General features: G+C 41.7%; 1 protein-coding gene across 1 annotated transcript in view; it reads right to left on the reverse strand.

Annotated features, from left to right (window-relative positions):
• Positions 1 to 16273, reverse strand: part of GNAS (GNAS complex locus) — a 99429-nt gene extending 83156 nt beyond the window's left edge. Inside the window, exons 1-2 of the mRNA XM_084271767.1 lie at positions 15889 to 16273; positions 11815 to 11887 (exon numbers count right to left, since the gene is read on the reverse strand). Of these exons, the coding sequence (XP_084127893.1) occupies positions 11815 to 11887; positions 15889 to 16027 (212 nt within the window). The 5' untranslated portion in view covers positions 16028 to 16273. The remainder of the gene's footprint in view (positions 1 to 11814; positions 11888 to 15888) is intronic.
• Positions 16274 to 16548: the final 275 nt, after the last annotated feature.

The raw sequence follows: 16548 nt of genomic DNA on the forward strand, positions 1-16548 counted from the left end.
AAAATAAACCTGCCCTTCCTTCCCCTAGACCTCAAATGAGGCCTCCTCATCCCCAACAAATTATTTCAATTAAAGTATCTCTAAAGCTAAGGAAGTGAAGCTCGTGCCTGCCTTCATTTCAAAGTATCTTTCTCACAAGGCAATAAAATCATGTTTGAACACCCTACTTCTGAACCTTATACAATACCCATGGCCTTTCTTTTACATTTTTCCCCAATAACTCCACATTCTTCATGAAGTGAAGACACCAGCATGGAATACACCATTTTAATAACACTCTTACAAGTATCAGAAGACCACTTTACTACTCATGTTTCACTTTTCCCAGGCATCCCCACCTGGGTTTATCTTTTTGCCACACACATATGCAAAAAACATACTAAGGTAATTAACTAATTGACTTTCAAGTCTTTTTCCTGTCAGACTGACTCACATTCAGCTGTATTAAAACATTTCTGAAGTACAACTTTTAAACACGTTACTAAGATCCAACCCCCTAACAGAATAACCTGACCTTCCCAGTATTAACTACGTGGCTACTTTGCAGAGAAGGGTTTCAGACTGAATCAGCCCAGGTTTCTAAGGAATGACTTTATGTATGTAACTGCTAGTTCCCTGGAGGTTTTCCAACAAGTGGTCCCACTGATCACCTCTCTTAACCCCTGCACTGAGAGCTCGATCAGTAAGCCAGCTTTGACATTCCTGCAATATATGATGCATAATGTAATTTTTACAAACAAAATGTAACATGCTATTACATCAAATACCAAAACAGTTTATTTTATCAATCAGATCTATAATACTTCCCAAAAGGCACAGGTTCATTCAACAAGATCACACTAAATGTGAAGCTAAGCTGACCATTAATAACATTCTTCCTGTATGCCTTTGTTGCAATAAGCTATTATTATTAATAACAATAATATTGATAATTATTTCTAGCAATAAATATTATCGCTATTATTATTAATAATAGCAGCAACAACAATAATAAATTTTAATGCTTGTATGCAATACCAAGCATCTGGGCAATTTCTTTACGCAATGGAATTATCCCTCTTTTCCTAAGAATTATAAAGAAATTAACATTAGCATTTCCCCTGGTTTCTCACATATTTCCTTTGGGATTCTTGTCCATTATTTATTGAAAATATCCATGTTCTACTGATTATTCTAGTATTTGTCCTTCTCACTGATACTAAACTTCCTTTTCTATTTGCAGCACTGCACAGGATGGATACATACATTTTTGGTAAGGAATAAAATAGCTGTAAAATATTTGTGCCTTCTCTGCACTCAGTAATAAATCTACGCCTCAAGAAATATCATTAAAAATAGAGTTAAGTGGAAAAAAAATACCATTTTCATATTGACCAAAATGGTTCTATCAATTCTAACTAACTGAACACAGGTTTCAACTGATTCCAGGGAGAAGTTAACTCCCAAAATTTATTCTGGGACTGAACTGGGTTCATTTTCCATTTCTGCCTAAGGGTGTTATACCTAGTAGTCCATCCCCCCGGTCCCTTTTTATTTTTAAATAATGTGTGTATACTAAATATTCCTTATGGACATTGCCTAGGACTACCACTGCTGCCTACTCCTTCCCTCCCCATCCCTCTTGGACAACTCTTATGTTTCCAAAGCATGAATAAAATTGTGAGGAAAAAAGCCAGAGATTTTATCATGTACATTATTTCAAAGTATTTTTTCTGACTTCCTATGACTGTGCAAAATAAGCAGAACCCATTTAACTAAACTCAGTCTTTTCTACTGTTTTCTAGCCCTTTATTTTCCAGTGGTGTCAAAGATACTGAGGCAACAGAATGCTATCAAGTTCACTGGTGATAAACGTCAGAAAAGTAAACGTAAAATTGCATAAGATATAATTACAGAACATTAAGACTGTCTAATTAAGTGAAGGCAAAATACAATGCTAATATGGAGCATCCTGAGCTCCCAGTGGTTTGGTGAAATTAAGAGCCCAGTGACACAGTTCCCTCCATTTTCAAGTAAAAAAAAATTAAAAGGCAAAATAGTTACATTTGCAAATTCTGAGTGGTTTCTCTGCAAGTTATGGAACATATTTTTATCTACAACGTTCAGCACAAGCAGAACGTGTTCCTATGAGTAACCATTCTGAAACAACATTAATCATTTTTACATACCAAAAGTAAAATGTTGCATCCAATTTACAGGCCTCTATTTTAGCATGCTGCAAAAATTCAGGGACTTCCTTCACTGTAGAAATTTAACAACAAAAAAATCCCCAAACACCTCCATGAAGCAAATCTTCCAGAAATTGGGTAACATGTTTGCTGCAAAATACACTGAGACAAGTATCAGAAAATTTAAAATTCTTACTCCCACTGACCTCTGCAACTGTTTTGTCAAATATTTGGAAGAGTAGAAAGTGTAGGCCAGGACAGGAGAAGGACAGCTGGTCTTCCTGACCTGCACGTGGAGATGGGGCTTGTACTTTGGAGGGGTCAGAGCACTATGAGTTTTCCCAAGAACCCCGAGGACTTAACTGAGCCTTTCTCCTTTCAGATGTCTCATTCATTTAAAGAAAAAAAACCTAAAAATTAATTCCTCAGCTTTGCATTGTGCTTATGGGTTTTTTTTCCCGTGAATAACACAGTGCTGTGATTATATTCACATTTCAGAAAGCAACAACAACAAAAAAATTAAAAGTATTAAATAAATTATTTTTAGCAAATGGCAACGTCCTTATGACTATTATTGTTTTGATTATTTTTATAAAAAGTTGTTATAACACTTAAGTTTTCATCTTCATCTTAAATGGTCTTAAACTGTTAAAAAGCAACACAAAATATGTGAAGCTATGCCAATCACACAATTAAATTAAAATTCATAAAACCAATTAGATTTGGTTTTCCATGGTAATGCCATATTAAATCAAATTTAGCTAGAATATTTATAAGTTCTTTACATTATCAGGGTTAAACGAAGTATTATACATAGTTTTCTGAGCTTACTGTGCTAATTACACATTTTTATCTATTAGAAAACTACAAAACAAGGAAGATATGTGCAAGGCATCCTTTCTCATAACAAACTTAAGGAAGAAATGTACTTCACCAATACCCATTTTCTTGCAACATTTTCTACTTACTATCAACAGTTATCTAGAAAATTGGATTGGATGAAGAGCATAAAAATGTCTCAACTTAAAGGAAACAATAGTGTATCTACGCATGGAGACCTACAGACAAAAAGAGACTATTTAAATCACAGGGATTCAGGAGGCACCAGCAAATCCCCAAGCTATCTGTGAAGTCTCCACTCAAGGCTAAATGTAACTTCTACTGGGACTACACCAAACCTCAGAAGTAATACTGCACACCTTGTCTGCTCCATTAGTTCACCCTCACTCTTGGGAGGCTGCAAGGCTACAGCTGGGAGATACTATTATTTTCTGATGCTTTAACTAAAAGGACAAGTGAAGACAATGACTTACTAAAAAGCCCTTTGGAGAATACGATCAGCAACAGGTAGCTAATAGAGAAGGTCACAAGTTTAATCCTACTTTTGTAATAGCAAACACCTTACAACAGAACATCTCATCAACTACAATCCTCAAAACCTGGGTAATTTTGCCCCTTAGCTGACAAAAACATACCTCAATATGTTGCTGTTGCTAAGTAAGCAAGCTCGGCTGTAAACAAGTAATTCTAATTAACTGCATGTTTACATTAGTGTACAGCTGGAGAAATAACTACTAAAAGCTGGTGCGGCTACACTTGTACTGTATCCTCAATACTCTTGGATTTACTAGGAACTCAAGATTCAATTGTCAAAGTAAAATGGAGGGCATAATATTTTTGACATCAGGATTCAAGTTAAATTAAAAAACCCCAACCCTCATCAGTGGAAATTCCTTCAACTTGAGAGCTTTGAATGACCAAGATTAAACTGAACAATTTCTCTATCTTAGCCCTTCATCAGAGATGGGACTTGGTTAAACCTAATATACAAACGCATGATCTATCTAAAAATAAAGTTAGAGATAAATTTGCCTGCTGGATTATACTTCAAAGCATTAGCTATGCCTGCCTTGATCTAGGAAACACTCGGGAAGGATGCTTACTAAACTGGAAGAAGAGTAGTGGTTTTCATTTTAGAAAAATCTCTCAGAACCCCACAAACCAGCTCCCCCGGCCCCAAGAGAAGAGAAATTACAAGACCCATCTTCACTCTTACTGAACTTATCCCACAGAGATCATAACAATGCAGGAAGCCCAGCAACCTAAGAAACAGCAACAAGAAAAAACACTCCTATCTAAATTGCTAGAAGGAGCTGAGAAAGGCACAACATTTATTAATAATACATTCTATCTTATGGGACAAACACACTAGGTTTTAACATAATGAAATTGAAAACATGTCCCCAGCCAGAATGATGGGTAATAGATAAAACATAGGTATGTAATGAAGCAAGGGGATCTTCAGGGATTGCAATAATGTGAAGGTATAGTTTTAATACCAAAAAGATAACCTCCCATGAGCTTAGGATGATAAAAGGTTTTCTGTTCACACATGAAGTAACTCAAGCAACCATCTGCATAAATTAGTAAAATATTTCTTACTGGAAAAATTCGAGTATTGCCCAGTCTGCCTATCCAAATTAAATGGGACAGGAAGAAATCCAGTGGGATGCTACAGAAGAAAATTCTCCATATAGCACTGATTCTATAACACTGGCCAGAGAAAAGGTAATCACTCTGCAGGTCTAGTTCTTGAGAAGAGTTGAGGAAAACCTGATGTGCTGAATTTTTTTTCAGAAAGGATACTGAAGTGTGAAATATAGACATATATTTAATATTCTCCAGAATTATGTTTTTGAAATCTAAAGTTTTTTGAGTATTAAATACTGCTTGTAATTTATTAAATTACAAGTTAAATAGAATGTGATATATTGGCTTATACTAGTAGATGTTTGCTTAAGATAAGCAAATGGATAAAAAGCACACCACTTCCACTTTAACTCATTCATGTGCAGAGTAAAAATATTTCAAAAAATAGGCGACACTTGGAAAGCTACAGGTCCTGTGAGAAGGAATGCAGATGGTGTAGGGGTCTGGGAGGGCCTATTGCAGAAAAAATTTGGGAGACACCGAACAACAAGTTCCAGAAATCACACTTCATTAGCTCAGCTACCCACAGAGCATTTTGTTTTGAGAAGGTGAAAGGAAACTTGCAAATTCTGTAAAACAGGCTTTATTTTCACTTGCTTGCTTTTACCAAAACTAATGGGTAAAATCCCACATCCACCATCAAAAGTGAAAATCCTCCCTGCCTCATTCACAATGTTTTCCACATAGTTAAGTCTTAAACTCTCTTCTGTCTCTCTCTTTTTTTCTTCTCAGATTACATCACTCATGCTTATTCCACTATTCATAGTTATTGCCCTCCAAGCTCTCCACACCTCTAACTATAAAGCTTTCTACTAGGTATGCATGCTTCAAAAGCTTTCCTGAAATTTAAACCTCAAAACAAATGCTACGTTTTTGGCCAGTCCCTTTCCATGACAAGTCATGTCTGCAACATACACAAATTTAGCTTAAGGGACAGGTTTGCTACTGGGTTGGGGTTTTTTTGTGGCTTTATCAGAAAACTGAAATATTTTACTGAAAATACAAATGTCAGGTTGCAGGGCCAGGAACAGAAATTCAGAGGACAGAGAGCTCTGAACATGTAACAATGTAAACCCGGTAGTTTAAATTTTGGTTTGTTAGGAGAACTCAGCATTTCCCACCAATGAGTAAGTGGAGATAAGATGCATGCTCTGCTCTGACAAACACCTTGCTTCCCATGCAATTATAAAAGTAAACAAATTTTTATGCTCAATTCTCACTTTCCTTCTTTTATCTAAGGAAGAGTTTCTTGAAAAATCAAACACAAAAACCAGGCAGTTAAAATCAAACAAAATGTAAACACAGAAGTCTGTGTTGTCATCTCTCCACTTCTGGCTACCCTGAGCCTACCACAGGCACCTAAACCCAGATAGAACTAACAGCTTTTGGAACTTTTAGATTATTTCATGCATTACTTTTCTGTAGTAGTTTTAGGAACCTAAATAACATCATTTTGCACCCTGGAAAAAAAACCCCAACGATTCATTTCATTTGCATATGGAAATATTTTAATGGCTTGATTTCAGAACGCCTCTGAGCAAGGTAACGGAGTTATTCCATTGACTATTAGAATATGCAGAACCACAGTATGTTAATGCTCTTTGCTAAATAAGGCCCGGTGTAAGTAGTATAAGTTAGCAAAATTTTCTGGAAAAAAAAGTCATCTTACAGCATTTAAAATCACACCTGAGTAGTAAATTTAAAAGCAAAACATTTGCACAGATTCTGATGGAGAAAGTGTCATATCTTAGGGCAAGACACCACAAAACACTTGAAAAACCCAAAAACTGGAAACTTTTTTCCTTTATAACATAACAAAATATGAATGCTGCTTCACTGAGCTCAGGATTACGTTTTCACAGAATGGAATTTCCCCCTTTGTCAAAATAGAAATATTTCCAAAGGAAAGATAGTTTCAAGCACATAAACACAACGTTAAACATCCTAACAATTAAGGAATTTCTTGTTTGCTTAGGTTGTTTAACGTCACCAGATATTACCTCCCATTTCTTTCAAGTTGATGGAAGTTGTATTTATCTTGCATAAACATTTCACATAAACTTTTACAAGCTATATGCAGTATTCAGTTCTTAATCATAGTATTTATTTGCTGTTGGTATATTCTTGTCTCTTGACAAAACTTAATTACACAATTGTGTCAGTTCTTGGGACAAGACCTAAAATAGGCTGAAATGCATATCCTGCTTCCCTCTCTGCCCACACCTTCACTCTATGTTCTATAGCACAAATTTTGATCAAAACCTATAACTAGTTGTTCAGCTGGAATGGAACTTTTCATAGTCTTAAACAGATATGTACACACAAATTTTCCAGCACAGAACACCTGGAAGAGGAGCTGTAAGGAAAAAAAAATGTTCTCTGCCACCAATGTGCAAAAGCCTCCTGATACACACTGCAATGCAAAGAAAAAAAGGAAGAAGGTGGAAAGGGGAGGGAAATCACAGACACCAAGATCCCCCCCTCCTCCAGTTTTCAACATTACTCAAACACCAGGAAAAAAAATTTAAGAATTCTTGCCACTAGAGTAAAACAAAATACAATAAAGTCAGTTTGTTTCTTGGCAAGGAACTGATGTGGCCATTCGACAAACACGGTGTTCGTACACAAATCTAAAAGAACTGCAAAAGCAGAGCAATAACGTTTGTGTATACAAACTACTATTAGCCATTAGAAGGGAATTCATTATTTTAAAAGACTTAGTTATAAATACTGTACTTTTCCCTCATTCATTACATTAGCTTCCCTTCCATAGAAAAAACCCCACCACAAAGTTAGAAAACAAAGCACGGTATCAGATGGCAGAACAGTAAAATTACCAAGACAGAAGTCATTTCAGTCACAAAAAAGACTGCCACTGACACATGTGACGAGCTAACACCATTTACTGGTCTGTGTGAAATAACAGTGGTGCTGCAGTTCAACTTTTGGTGGACGAGATGCATGAAGAAAAGATTCGAAAGCATCAATGAGTACTTTGCCTTCTTCAAAAAGTACTAAATATAGATCATAACAGAAATAAATAACATCACCATTATACAACATCATTTGGGAAACTGAGGCTGACAAGCATTATCTGAAATTCCCTATAACCTCAAGAATTCTTGAATCATAAGTACTATCCAAACTTACTAATCACAAAAGCACATTCCCCTTATTTGTCAATCTTTGTAGTGGATTTCGTAAGTCACATTTCAACGATTTATTTCTATCTAAATATTTCTGCTTGTCCTAGTTTTTCCCATGACACTTCAAAATTGTCTATCACCCTTGCCAACTTCCCACTTTCTAAAATCGTGCATGACAATGACCCTCTCCTTAGAGCCTGTCAGCCACAGAGGGGAAAGATGACTTAAAAAAAAAAGTCAGTGAAAGGCCATCATCTCAGAAGCAAAGAACCCCAGTCCCTAGATAACACAGGAAAGAATTTTTTTTTCTCCCTTCAACCTGAACTATAAATGCATGTTCACTCTTCCAACTACTTTGCTTACTCCTCCTGCCCTCCTTTTCCAATCTTCAATCCTTTCTGGTTCGTAAAGATTGACATCAGAACTTCTGCACAGTCCATTTTATCAGTGGATGCTCACAAAATGCAGTACGCAACAGTAGAGACCTACTCCTCTGGAACAGCCTCATGAAAAGACAGTTGGAGTGTTGAGGAGGGAGGGAAGGAAAGGAAGGGAAGTCACAGGCTTCCTGCTATTACAAGCCAAATTTAAACCCTTTCTACATCACAAGGGGCTCTGTTGTTGGCAGAAGTGCAAAGAGTAGAAAATTTGGTTGATACGAAGCCTTTGCTGTGTTTAAAACGCAGTTGTTCCATGTTAAAGCTGAGGCACACTAGAAATACACCCTGGGTAGCCCACACTCCCATCACGGATGAAATCGCTGTAGCAAGACATCAGCTGACAGAATGGCCAACTGAGGCAATCCTGCCAGAGCAGGAAGCAAGCTAAGCCCTTCCAAAAACCCCATCCAGAAAAACCTGCGCTGTAGATGAGGCCCTGCTGCTCCACTTCCCAATGCCACAGCACTGTTACTTCCCACACGCTACCTTCACAACAGGAACAAAAGAAAGTAAGTTTCTATCTCTAACTCAACTACAGATTATAAAAAGAACACTGAAAATTTTAAACAGTCTTTACTGTAGTTAACTTGGTTAGAACTTTAACCACCTTCATATTCACTTTATTATTGTTAACTATTAAGCATATTAATTACCTGGAACACTTGATTCCATACAGTTCCTGAAATAATTAATTAGGTAAAGCGATAGGACTGGACTCCCAGAGGAAATTCTTCTAGTTTTGTATAACTACATAGATTTCACCTTGTTAACTGCTACAACATGAAGGCAATTCACCTAAATGCATGACGACTGTCCCATCACATATTTACGGCCAGAATCCTGAAAACAAGACAAATACAGAATTGCCACACTCCCTGAAGGAAGCTGGTACATTTAGCACTGGAAAGATATCCTGTTTAGTCACCAGCAATTAAGAAGAGTATCTGAGTAATACTAAAGAAAAACTTTCAATTCCCTTGCTTGTAGCGTATTAGATGCCTTTCCTAACAGGTATCATCTTTCTGCTTCAAACATCAATTTTTGCACGGTAATCAAATCAAAGGCAAATGAGTTTTAGACAGAACTTGAAACCGGATTTCTTTCAAGCCACATGAATAAGTCACATCAAGAGAAATAATTCAAAACTGCAGTTATATACATGGACACTAACATTAAAAGATGTCTCTGCATCTCCAGTATACTATTGTTTTTATAACCTCTCTGCTGTCATTCATCACATCAACCATGGTGGCGTATGCCAACAAGTTTATGTTCTAGAACGACTTTAAGAGAAGTAATGCTTTACTTTCCCTACTCTTCAAAAAAACTCCATGCTATCTCTCTCACTAGCCAAATCCCAGATGCGTTTTCCACAAGGTAAGGAGGGCATAAAGGGAATGAGTTGGGCTAAAAGGGTAGCAAGGAAAGCAGGACGAATGCAGGGAGCACTTGAAGAAAATAAAAGTTACTTAGTGACTAATGTGTAATTTGCAAGAACTTCAAAACACTGAAAAACAGCCTTCTCCCCCACCTAAAGTGTATGTCATTAGCAACTGATTTTTTTTTTTTTTTTTGCAATTTACCCCTTGAACTAGATACACTGTAACACATTTCTTGAACATTTTATATATACCAGGTTTTGATTTGGTTTTTTTTCCTCCACACCTCAATGTTCCAATGCCACCCACAGAAGGACAAGGACAAAGACATACTGACTGCAAGACAACCTGCCATTGGGTGGACAACCAATGGTTCCTGAGCTGCAGAGCTTCCCGGCGGTCCCAGCGTGGCTCCCACACTGGGGAACGCTCCGTGATTGGCAGCAGGGCTGTGCTGGCATAGGGCTGCTATGTAATCCAAATCCCTTGCTATGAGAAGGCAGAAGCCAGCAAAGGCTCCAGAGGCCAAATTTGCCATGTTGCCCTGGAGTCCAGCTGCACACTCAGCTCAGCCCCAACCTACACCTCTGAAGCAAGAAACTCGAGGAACATACTGCTGTTGCAAATCCCAGAGCATGTGCCAGTCCCACCCCAGCTCTGAAGGCTTTGTGTAACAGGTCTCTGGGCTCTCAGCTTGCACAAATGTGGGCACACAGCTTGCAGGTTTGAGAAGGTTATCTACCTTTGTGTGAAATACACCGTTCATTACACACCAGCACAGTCTTTTTGAGAGCATCTGTACGCTTAGAAAACTTAGAAGAACTGCGTTGGTTAAATGGATCGATACTTTTCAAGGTGCCAAGGATCCTTGACTTCCACTTTCATTTATGAACATTTTCCTTAGCACCTAATGTTGAGAGCTGCTACAGCAAAGTCAATGCATGCAGAACTTTTAAGTCATGCAAGTCTTTTAAGAGGTCTTTAGTAACAGGAGCAGCCAAAATAATGGAGACAACTCAGCAGTAACAGGATACGGGACTGGGCACTTGTGAAAAAGAGTCGTCTTGGATAAAGAAAATGTTCTCTTTAAAGAGGAACTAAAAACATGTAGCACAGAATGTAATTTATTATGAATCAGTCTGAACTTTCTTCCAAAAGACCGTGTACCTTATCCTGAACTAGCATTTGGGGATTAGGAAGAACTATTGTCCAGGCTCCTTGGCTAAACTTTTAGCTCAGACGTTCTTACTACAGACTTAACTACTGAAAGACTAGTGAAGCTTAATCTTCCCAAAAAGGCAGGATTCACAAAATAGATGATAACGCTACTAGCTAGAGGATGCTAATACAAAAATACTATGCTTGAAAACAAGACACACAAAGCCAATAACATAATTAAAAAAAAAACCAACAGAGAATAAGCACTGAAACTCCAACACCTTAATTCAATTAGAATTTAGCAGGTTTTGGTATATTCACACACAAAGGCGCTTGCTAGCATAAACTAACGTGCAGAAGAATCTCTTCCTCCTCCTTAGGAAGGCTAGATCCAAAGTTATCAAACACAAATTGTCCTCAAGATGAAACTGAGATTTTCCCTAATCTAATGCCCTTCCCCTTCTCACAACTATCAAATAATTGAATTTAAGTGTAAACAAGAAAAGCTTTTAGAAACATAATTTAACATCAACAGCTGGACAAGCAAATGCAACAGAGGAGGGATGAAAATCTGACCTATTACCCTCAAAATTCATAGTAGTGTCATTTTGTGAGGAGACAAACAAAAGTCTTACTTGCTCTAAATAAAGAAAACTGCATTCATTTTGTGCGCTAACAGAAGGCATGTTTACAGCAGCATGAATCAATGTGCTATAGCAGAGGTAAATCAGTGTCAGCCATGTTGTGAAAGAAACTGCAGTTAAAAAAAAAGCCCCACACAATACTTAAGCCTTAATCAAATCAGCTATACTGAACCTTGATGTAAATAATTTTATACCGTTAGCTCTTACTTATTATTGCTGCATGACTTCAAGTTAGTGTCTATTAATCTCATCTAAAAATACACATCTAAATTATAGACACCATGAAACAGCAGCAAGAAAATATACCAAGATATAAAACAACAGCAGCGACTACTGTGTGGTGCACAGTCATGAGGTAGGTTGTAAAGTAAAAGAACAAATGCACTTACTCAGCATTAAATCCATTCACATGCAAGATCCTCATCTGTTTGACTATTGTGCTTTTACCGGATTCACCAGCACCTAGAAAATGAAAGTAAATCAATTTCAGAAGGAAGCATGAGTGATGAAGGGACACACTAGTATTTTTTTCTTCAGGGCAAAATCAAGAAAGTTGGCTTTCTCAGTGCAAGAGTGAAAAGTGAAAGAAAAAGAAATAATTGCCACTGGAAACTTCAGTTGTAGCTAAAAATAAATGCCCAGCTCGAGTCATGTGTCAGATCTGAATCTTGGATCATTTCAACTGTCCATTTTTCCAGTGTCAACGTTAAAAGCAGACTGCAGGGTTTGGAAGCAAAGACGACAACTTCAACGTTTTATAGAGAACAAGATAGGGAACATCAAGATCTGCTTGCCTTGTCGCTACTATCTAATGGAAAGACTGACTTAAGTCCATATGAAACAGAAGCATTTCTGTTAGATTCTCAAAATACTTTTAGTCTGGCTGTGATTATCATCCCCCAGTCAAAAGACTGTATATTAAATAACAAGAAATAAAATATGTGGATACTCACATTTGAAAAAGTAAGGCATCCCCTTTAAGCCTCCACCCACAAAGCTAGAGAAGCCTCCTTCTCTAATTTGCGTCTTGTAAGCAACCTCCCACCCTCTCTACATGTTCTGAATCAATCACATACACAAGGTGATGTAAAGACCACCTCCTGTGGCTGCGTGATCCAAACAGCGCCCTCCCCCCCAGCCACAGCTCTCCTGACTCCCTGATATACCTGCAGTACAAAAAAAAAAAAATACCAGTCCACTTTCCTCCAGTTCCTGTCAGCAGATATATGCTATTTTTGCTGTGCTGCACTGATGCCAGAGCACAGGGCAACCCATCTGCCTATAGTACCTGCTTTTCCATATTCGCTCAGACAACTCAAACAGCAGCATTTAATTGAGCTGCTCCACGCTGCCAGATCGGTAGCTTTCTATATAAAGCAAACATATTTTTGCAGTAGTAGTATCATAAGCTGGCAAAATTTAGAAAGATTTCCCTTTGCATCTCCTGGCTACTTGTTTATTCCTCTCATTAGCTTATGTCTCAACAACAGAAAACGTATGTCTGGCAGAATGGGCAGAGGAACAGTTTGTATTTCTAGGATGCCAGGCCTCTGCGAGCTCACACTGACAGCACAAGCCTCCATTTTGAGCCTTGTGTTCAAAACTGTATTTTAGCAGTTATATTTCAAAGTTCATTTTCTGACAGATGCATTCCCCTTTGCTTTCTTCCTTCCTTCCTCTCCTTCTCCCTCGTGAATTCCCAATAGTACTGCTCTTCTCTCCACAAAACCTGCCCACATTTCGCCACCTTAATACCAGAGCCTTACTCCTTCTTCTCCTTGCTCACTGTCGTCTTCTAAGCGTTTAGAGAACAGTTTTTATCAACAACTCTTTGTCCAAATGCCATTTCTCCCCTGAACTACTATTTTATAACATGCATGCTCTGTCTCTTCAGGCATACCACACCATGCAATAAAGACAGGCAGCAAAACTAACCAAGAATGAGTATCTCAAGTTAAGATAGAGACTGTTTCCTCTTCACGACTGTTATTCAGGAATAGCGGTACATGTTCTAGTCTGATTTCCATTCCGAATAATTAACAACAAAATTTCAGCTGTAACTCTGAAACACATCTTATAAGCACTGGGAGCCCAAATCTTGACTTCATTTAGGCCAAAAAGAGGAGGAGGTAGTTTTTGCTTTTGCTATAAGCACATACAGTTTGCTATTGACGTACTGAGGCTCTCTGGATCAGATATAATACCAGTGAACCAAAACCAAAGTATTACACCTAAATTTCTGAATAAATCTATTTCTGTATTGGGCTGCTCATTAAGGCCCTGATATTAACCTCAATTACACACACATTTCACTTCACCACCAAGGAGAGTTCCATTAACTTCAGTTGAGACAGCTCGTGGCAGAACAGGCAAGCACGTGCACAGCGGTGGGGCCTACAAAGCGCAGCATAAATCTTTTACAGCTCTTTATTGTTATTTGAATGTGACGTGGAAATACTGAGAATACTTTCTAAGTACTTGGGTTGTTTTTTTTATTTTGTGTGTCTTATAAAGTAAACTTAACAAAATAATAGGGGCGTGAACTTTGGTTTTTACCAGTGAGTGTGTGTTATATACTGTCCGCAGTCACTGACTGACAGCTACTGTTAAAAAATGCAACAGCTGAACTATCACTTTAAAACACATGCACACGGGTGACCTTACAGCCATTGCTAAACACCCGCAAAATTTTATTTACAAGTACCTAAACAGTTCTTCAGTTTTGGTGGCTGAAAAAACCAAAACCAAACAAAACAGCAAGAAAATCCATGCAACACCATCACACTTCTGTTTTCTGGAATTCTGCCTCTTAGGAAAGTAACCAATCTACTGACAAAATGCTTTCTATGTATCTACGTAATGTTCAGTTCTGGAAATCCAAGACATTCCCCAAGAGCTGAAGTCCAAATTCTCCTGTTAAAAGATTTCTGCAGGAGCCCTGACAGATCCCTCAGTGCTGCAGGTGCTGCTGTAGTCCCAGCCACTCCATTTATGCTAAGCCTCTTTCTCCAAATTAGCATTGGTAAGATTTTACCAGTAACGGTACACTTCCAAATTCACAACCTTCAAAAAATTCTTTTCTTCCCCCCCTCCCCCCCCCCATTATGGTTGTTTCACACCAGAACTGAGTCAGCTCACTGAGGCCTAGCCTCTGCTCCACACTAAAAGCCCTGCATAACGTGCACAAGCGGTCCCTCAGCATGACCAAAACAACCGCGATCTCGTAACTGCATCTCATTTTAAAACACTACTTCAAAATACTTCCAAAATAATGAACCTGACAAACGTCTTCTTTATCTCTCTCTTAGCGATTTTTGGACCTTCCCCTTCCTTGAAGCCAGAAACCGCATTTCAAATGTATCGCCTGACAAACCTCGCACGTACAGGTAGCCTAAATTAACTGCAGAAATAATACCTGAAACCAAGCTGCAAACGTTCCCCTCCCTCCGAACGCGCGCTACCTCAATTAATGGTGCGACAGAAGTAAGCCTAACGAACTGCCGGGGACGGAGGACGTGCCCGAGACCCGCCTGGCCCTGGCGCTGCTCCCCCCGCCAAAGACACGGAGCTCCCTCATCCCCACTGCCGGCCGCCGCGCTTCCCTCCGGGATCGACATCCTCCCTCCGTTTCCCCCAAACGATTCCCCGACTTCCTCCCTTCCTCTTCCTCCTCTCCCGGCCTGGCCGCACGTTCCTCAGCACCCCTGCCTCAGCCCCCGGCGAGAGGAGAGCCCCGGGCCGGCAGAGCCCCGGCCGCCTCCCCCGCCCGGCCCCCGGCTCCTGCCAGGCCGCGGTGACCAGCCTTCCCCGCGGCAGCTGCTCCCCGCTCCGCACACCCGGGGCAGGCCCGCGGCCCCTGTCAGCGCCCAGCCCTGTTTATGTCCCAGGTTCCCCCTCGGGCCCGACGCTCCCGCGCCCCTCGCCGGCGGCCGGCACGGCATCCCCGGCCACCTCCTCACGCTCGGCCCCGAGGGCCGCTCCCCGCCCCGGTCTGCCTCCCTGCTCTGCCCCGGCGGCAGGGCGCTGCCCCCGCGGGCGAAGAGCGGCCCCGAGCCGCAGCCCCGTACCTGCGGGGCCTGCCCCCGGCCCCCCGCCCTCCCGCGGCGCCCCGGGTGGTGCCCGAGACCTCCCCGTCGTCGCCAGGCCGAGAAGCCCGTTGGGCTCCCCCGCACCGCACCGGTCTCCTCAGCACCCCCGGGCCCACCTCCCCGGGCGTCAACGGATCCCCGCGGTGCCTACGGGAGCGGGCTCGCCGGCCGCCCCCCGGGCCCCGCGGAACGGGTGGGCCCTGCGGCTCCGCTCCCCCCGCGGGCCCCACCTCTCCCTCGGGCCTCCCCGTGCCCGGGCAGGGGGCCGGTGCGCAGTCCCGCCGCCCTCCCCCCTGCCCTCCCCCAGCTAGGGAGGGGATGGCAGCCGGACCCCGGCCCGCTGCCCCGGCGCCGCGCTGCCCGCGGCCCCCTTACCCAGCAGGAGGAGCCGGTGCGTGGCCCTATAGACCTGCTTGTCCTTCTGCAGCTGCTTCTCGATCTTCTTGTTGGCCTCCCGCTGCGCCTTCTCCTCGTTGCGCTGATCCTCCGTCTTGCTGTTCCCTAAACAGCCCATCTTGGGGAGGGGGGAGGCAGGGGACGCGGGGCGAGGGGACGGGAGGCGGCCGGGGCTGCCGGGGGGAGGGAGGGAGGCACTCTCCCGGGCTCCCTTCTTCTTCCTCCTCCTCCTCCTCCTCCTCCTCCCCCCGCTACTCGCTGCTGTGGCGGCCGCTGCCCAGAGCCAGAGACATGGAGAGAGCCGAGCCCGGAGCCAGCCAAGGGGGGGCCGATGGCGATGACTTTGCTGCTGCTCCGCCGGGCCTCCTCCCCGGCAGCTGCAGCTGCTTCTCCTCCCCCGCCCCCCCGCTCAGCCCCGCGCCGATCCCCTCAGCGCACCTTTCCCGGGGGGGTGGCGGCAGGGCCCGATGCGGAGCGATCCGCGGGGATCTCCGCGCGCCCGGCCGGGCCGCCGGCTCCTCTTAGAGGGAACAGAAATGTCCCCCCCCGCGCCGCACGCACGGGAGCAAATCCAGCTTCAGTGCCACCCCCCGAAAAAAAAAAAAAATAATCCTCTTTAGATCCAAAGGCACGGGCTCC

The sequence above is a fragment of the Gallinula chloropus genome (assembly GCF_964237585.1).
Source record: "Gallinula chloropus genome assembly, chromosome: 16".
NCBI classification, from domain to species: domain Eukaryota; kingdom Metazoa; phylum Chordata; class Aves; order Gruiformes; family Rallidae; genus Gallinula; species Gallinula chloropus.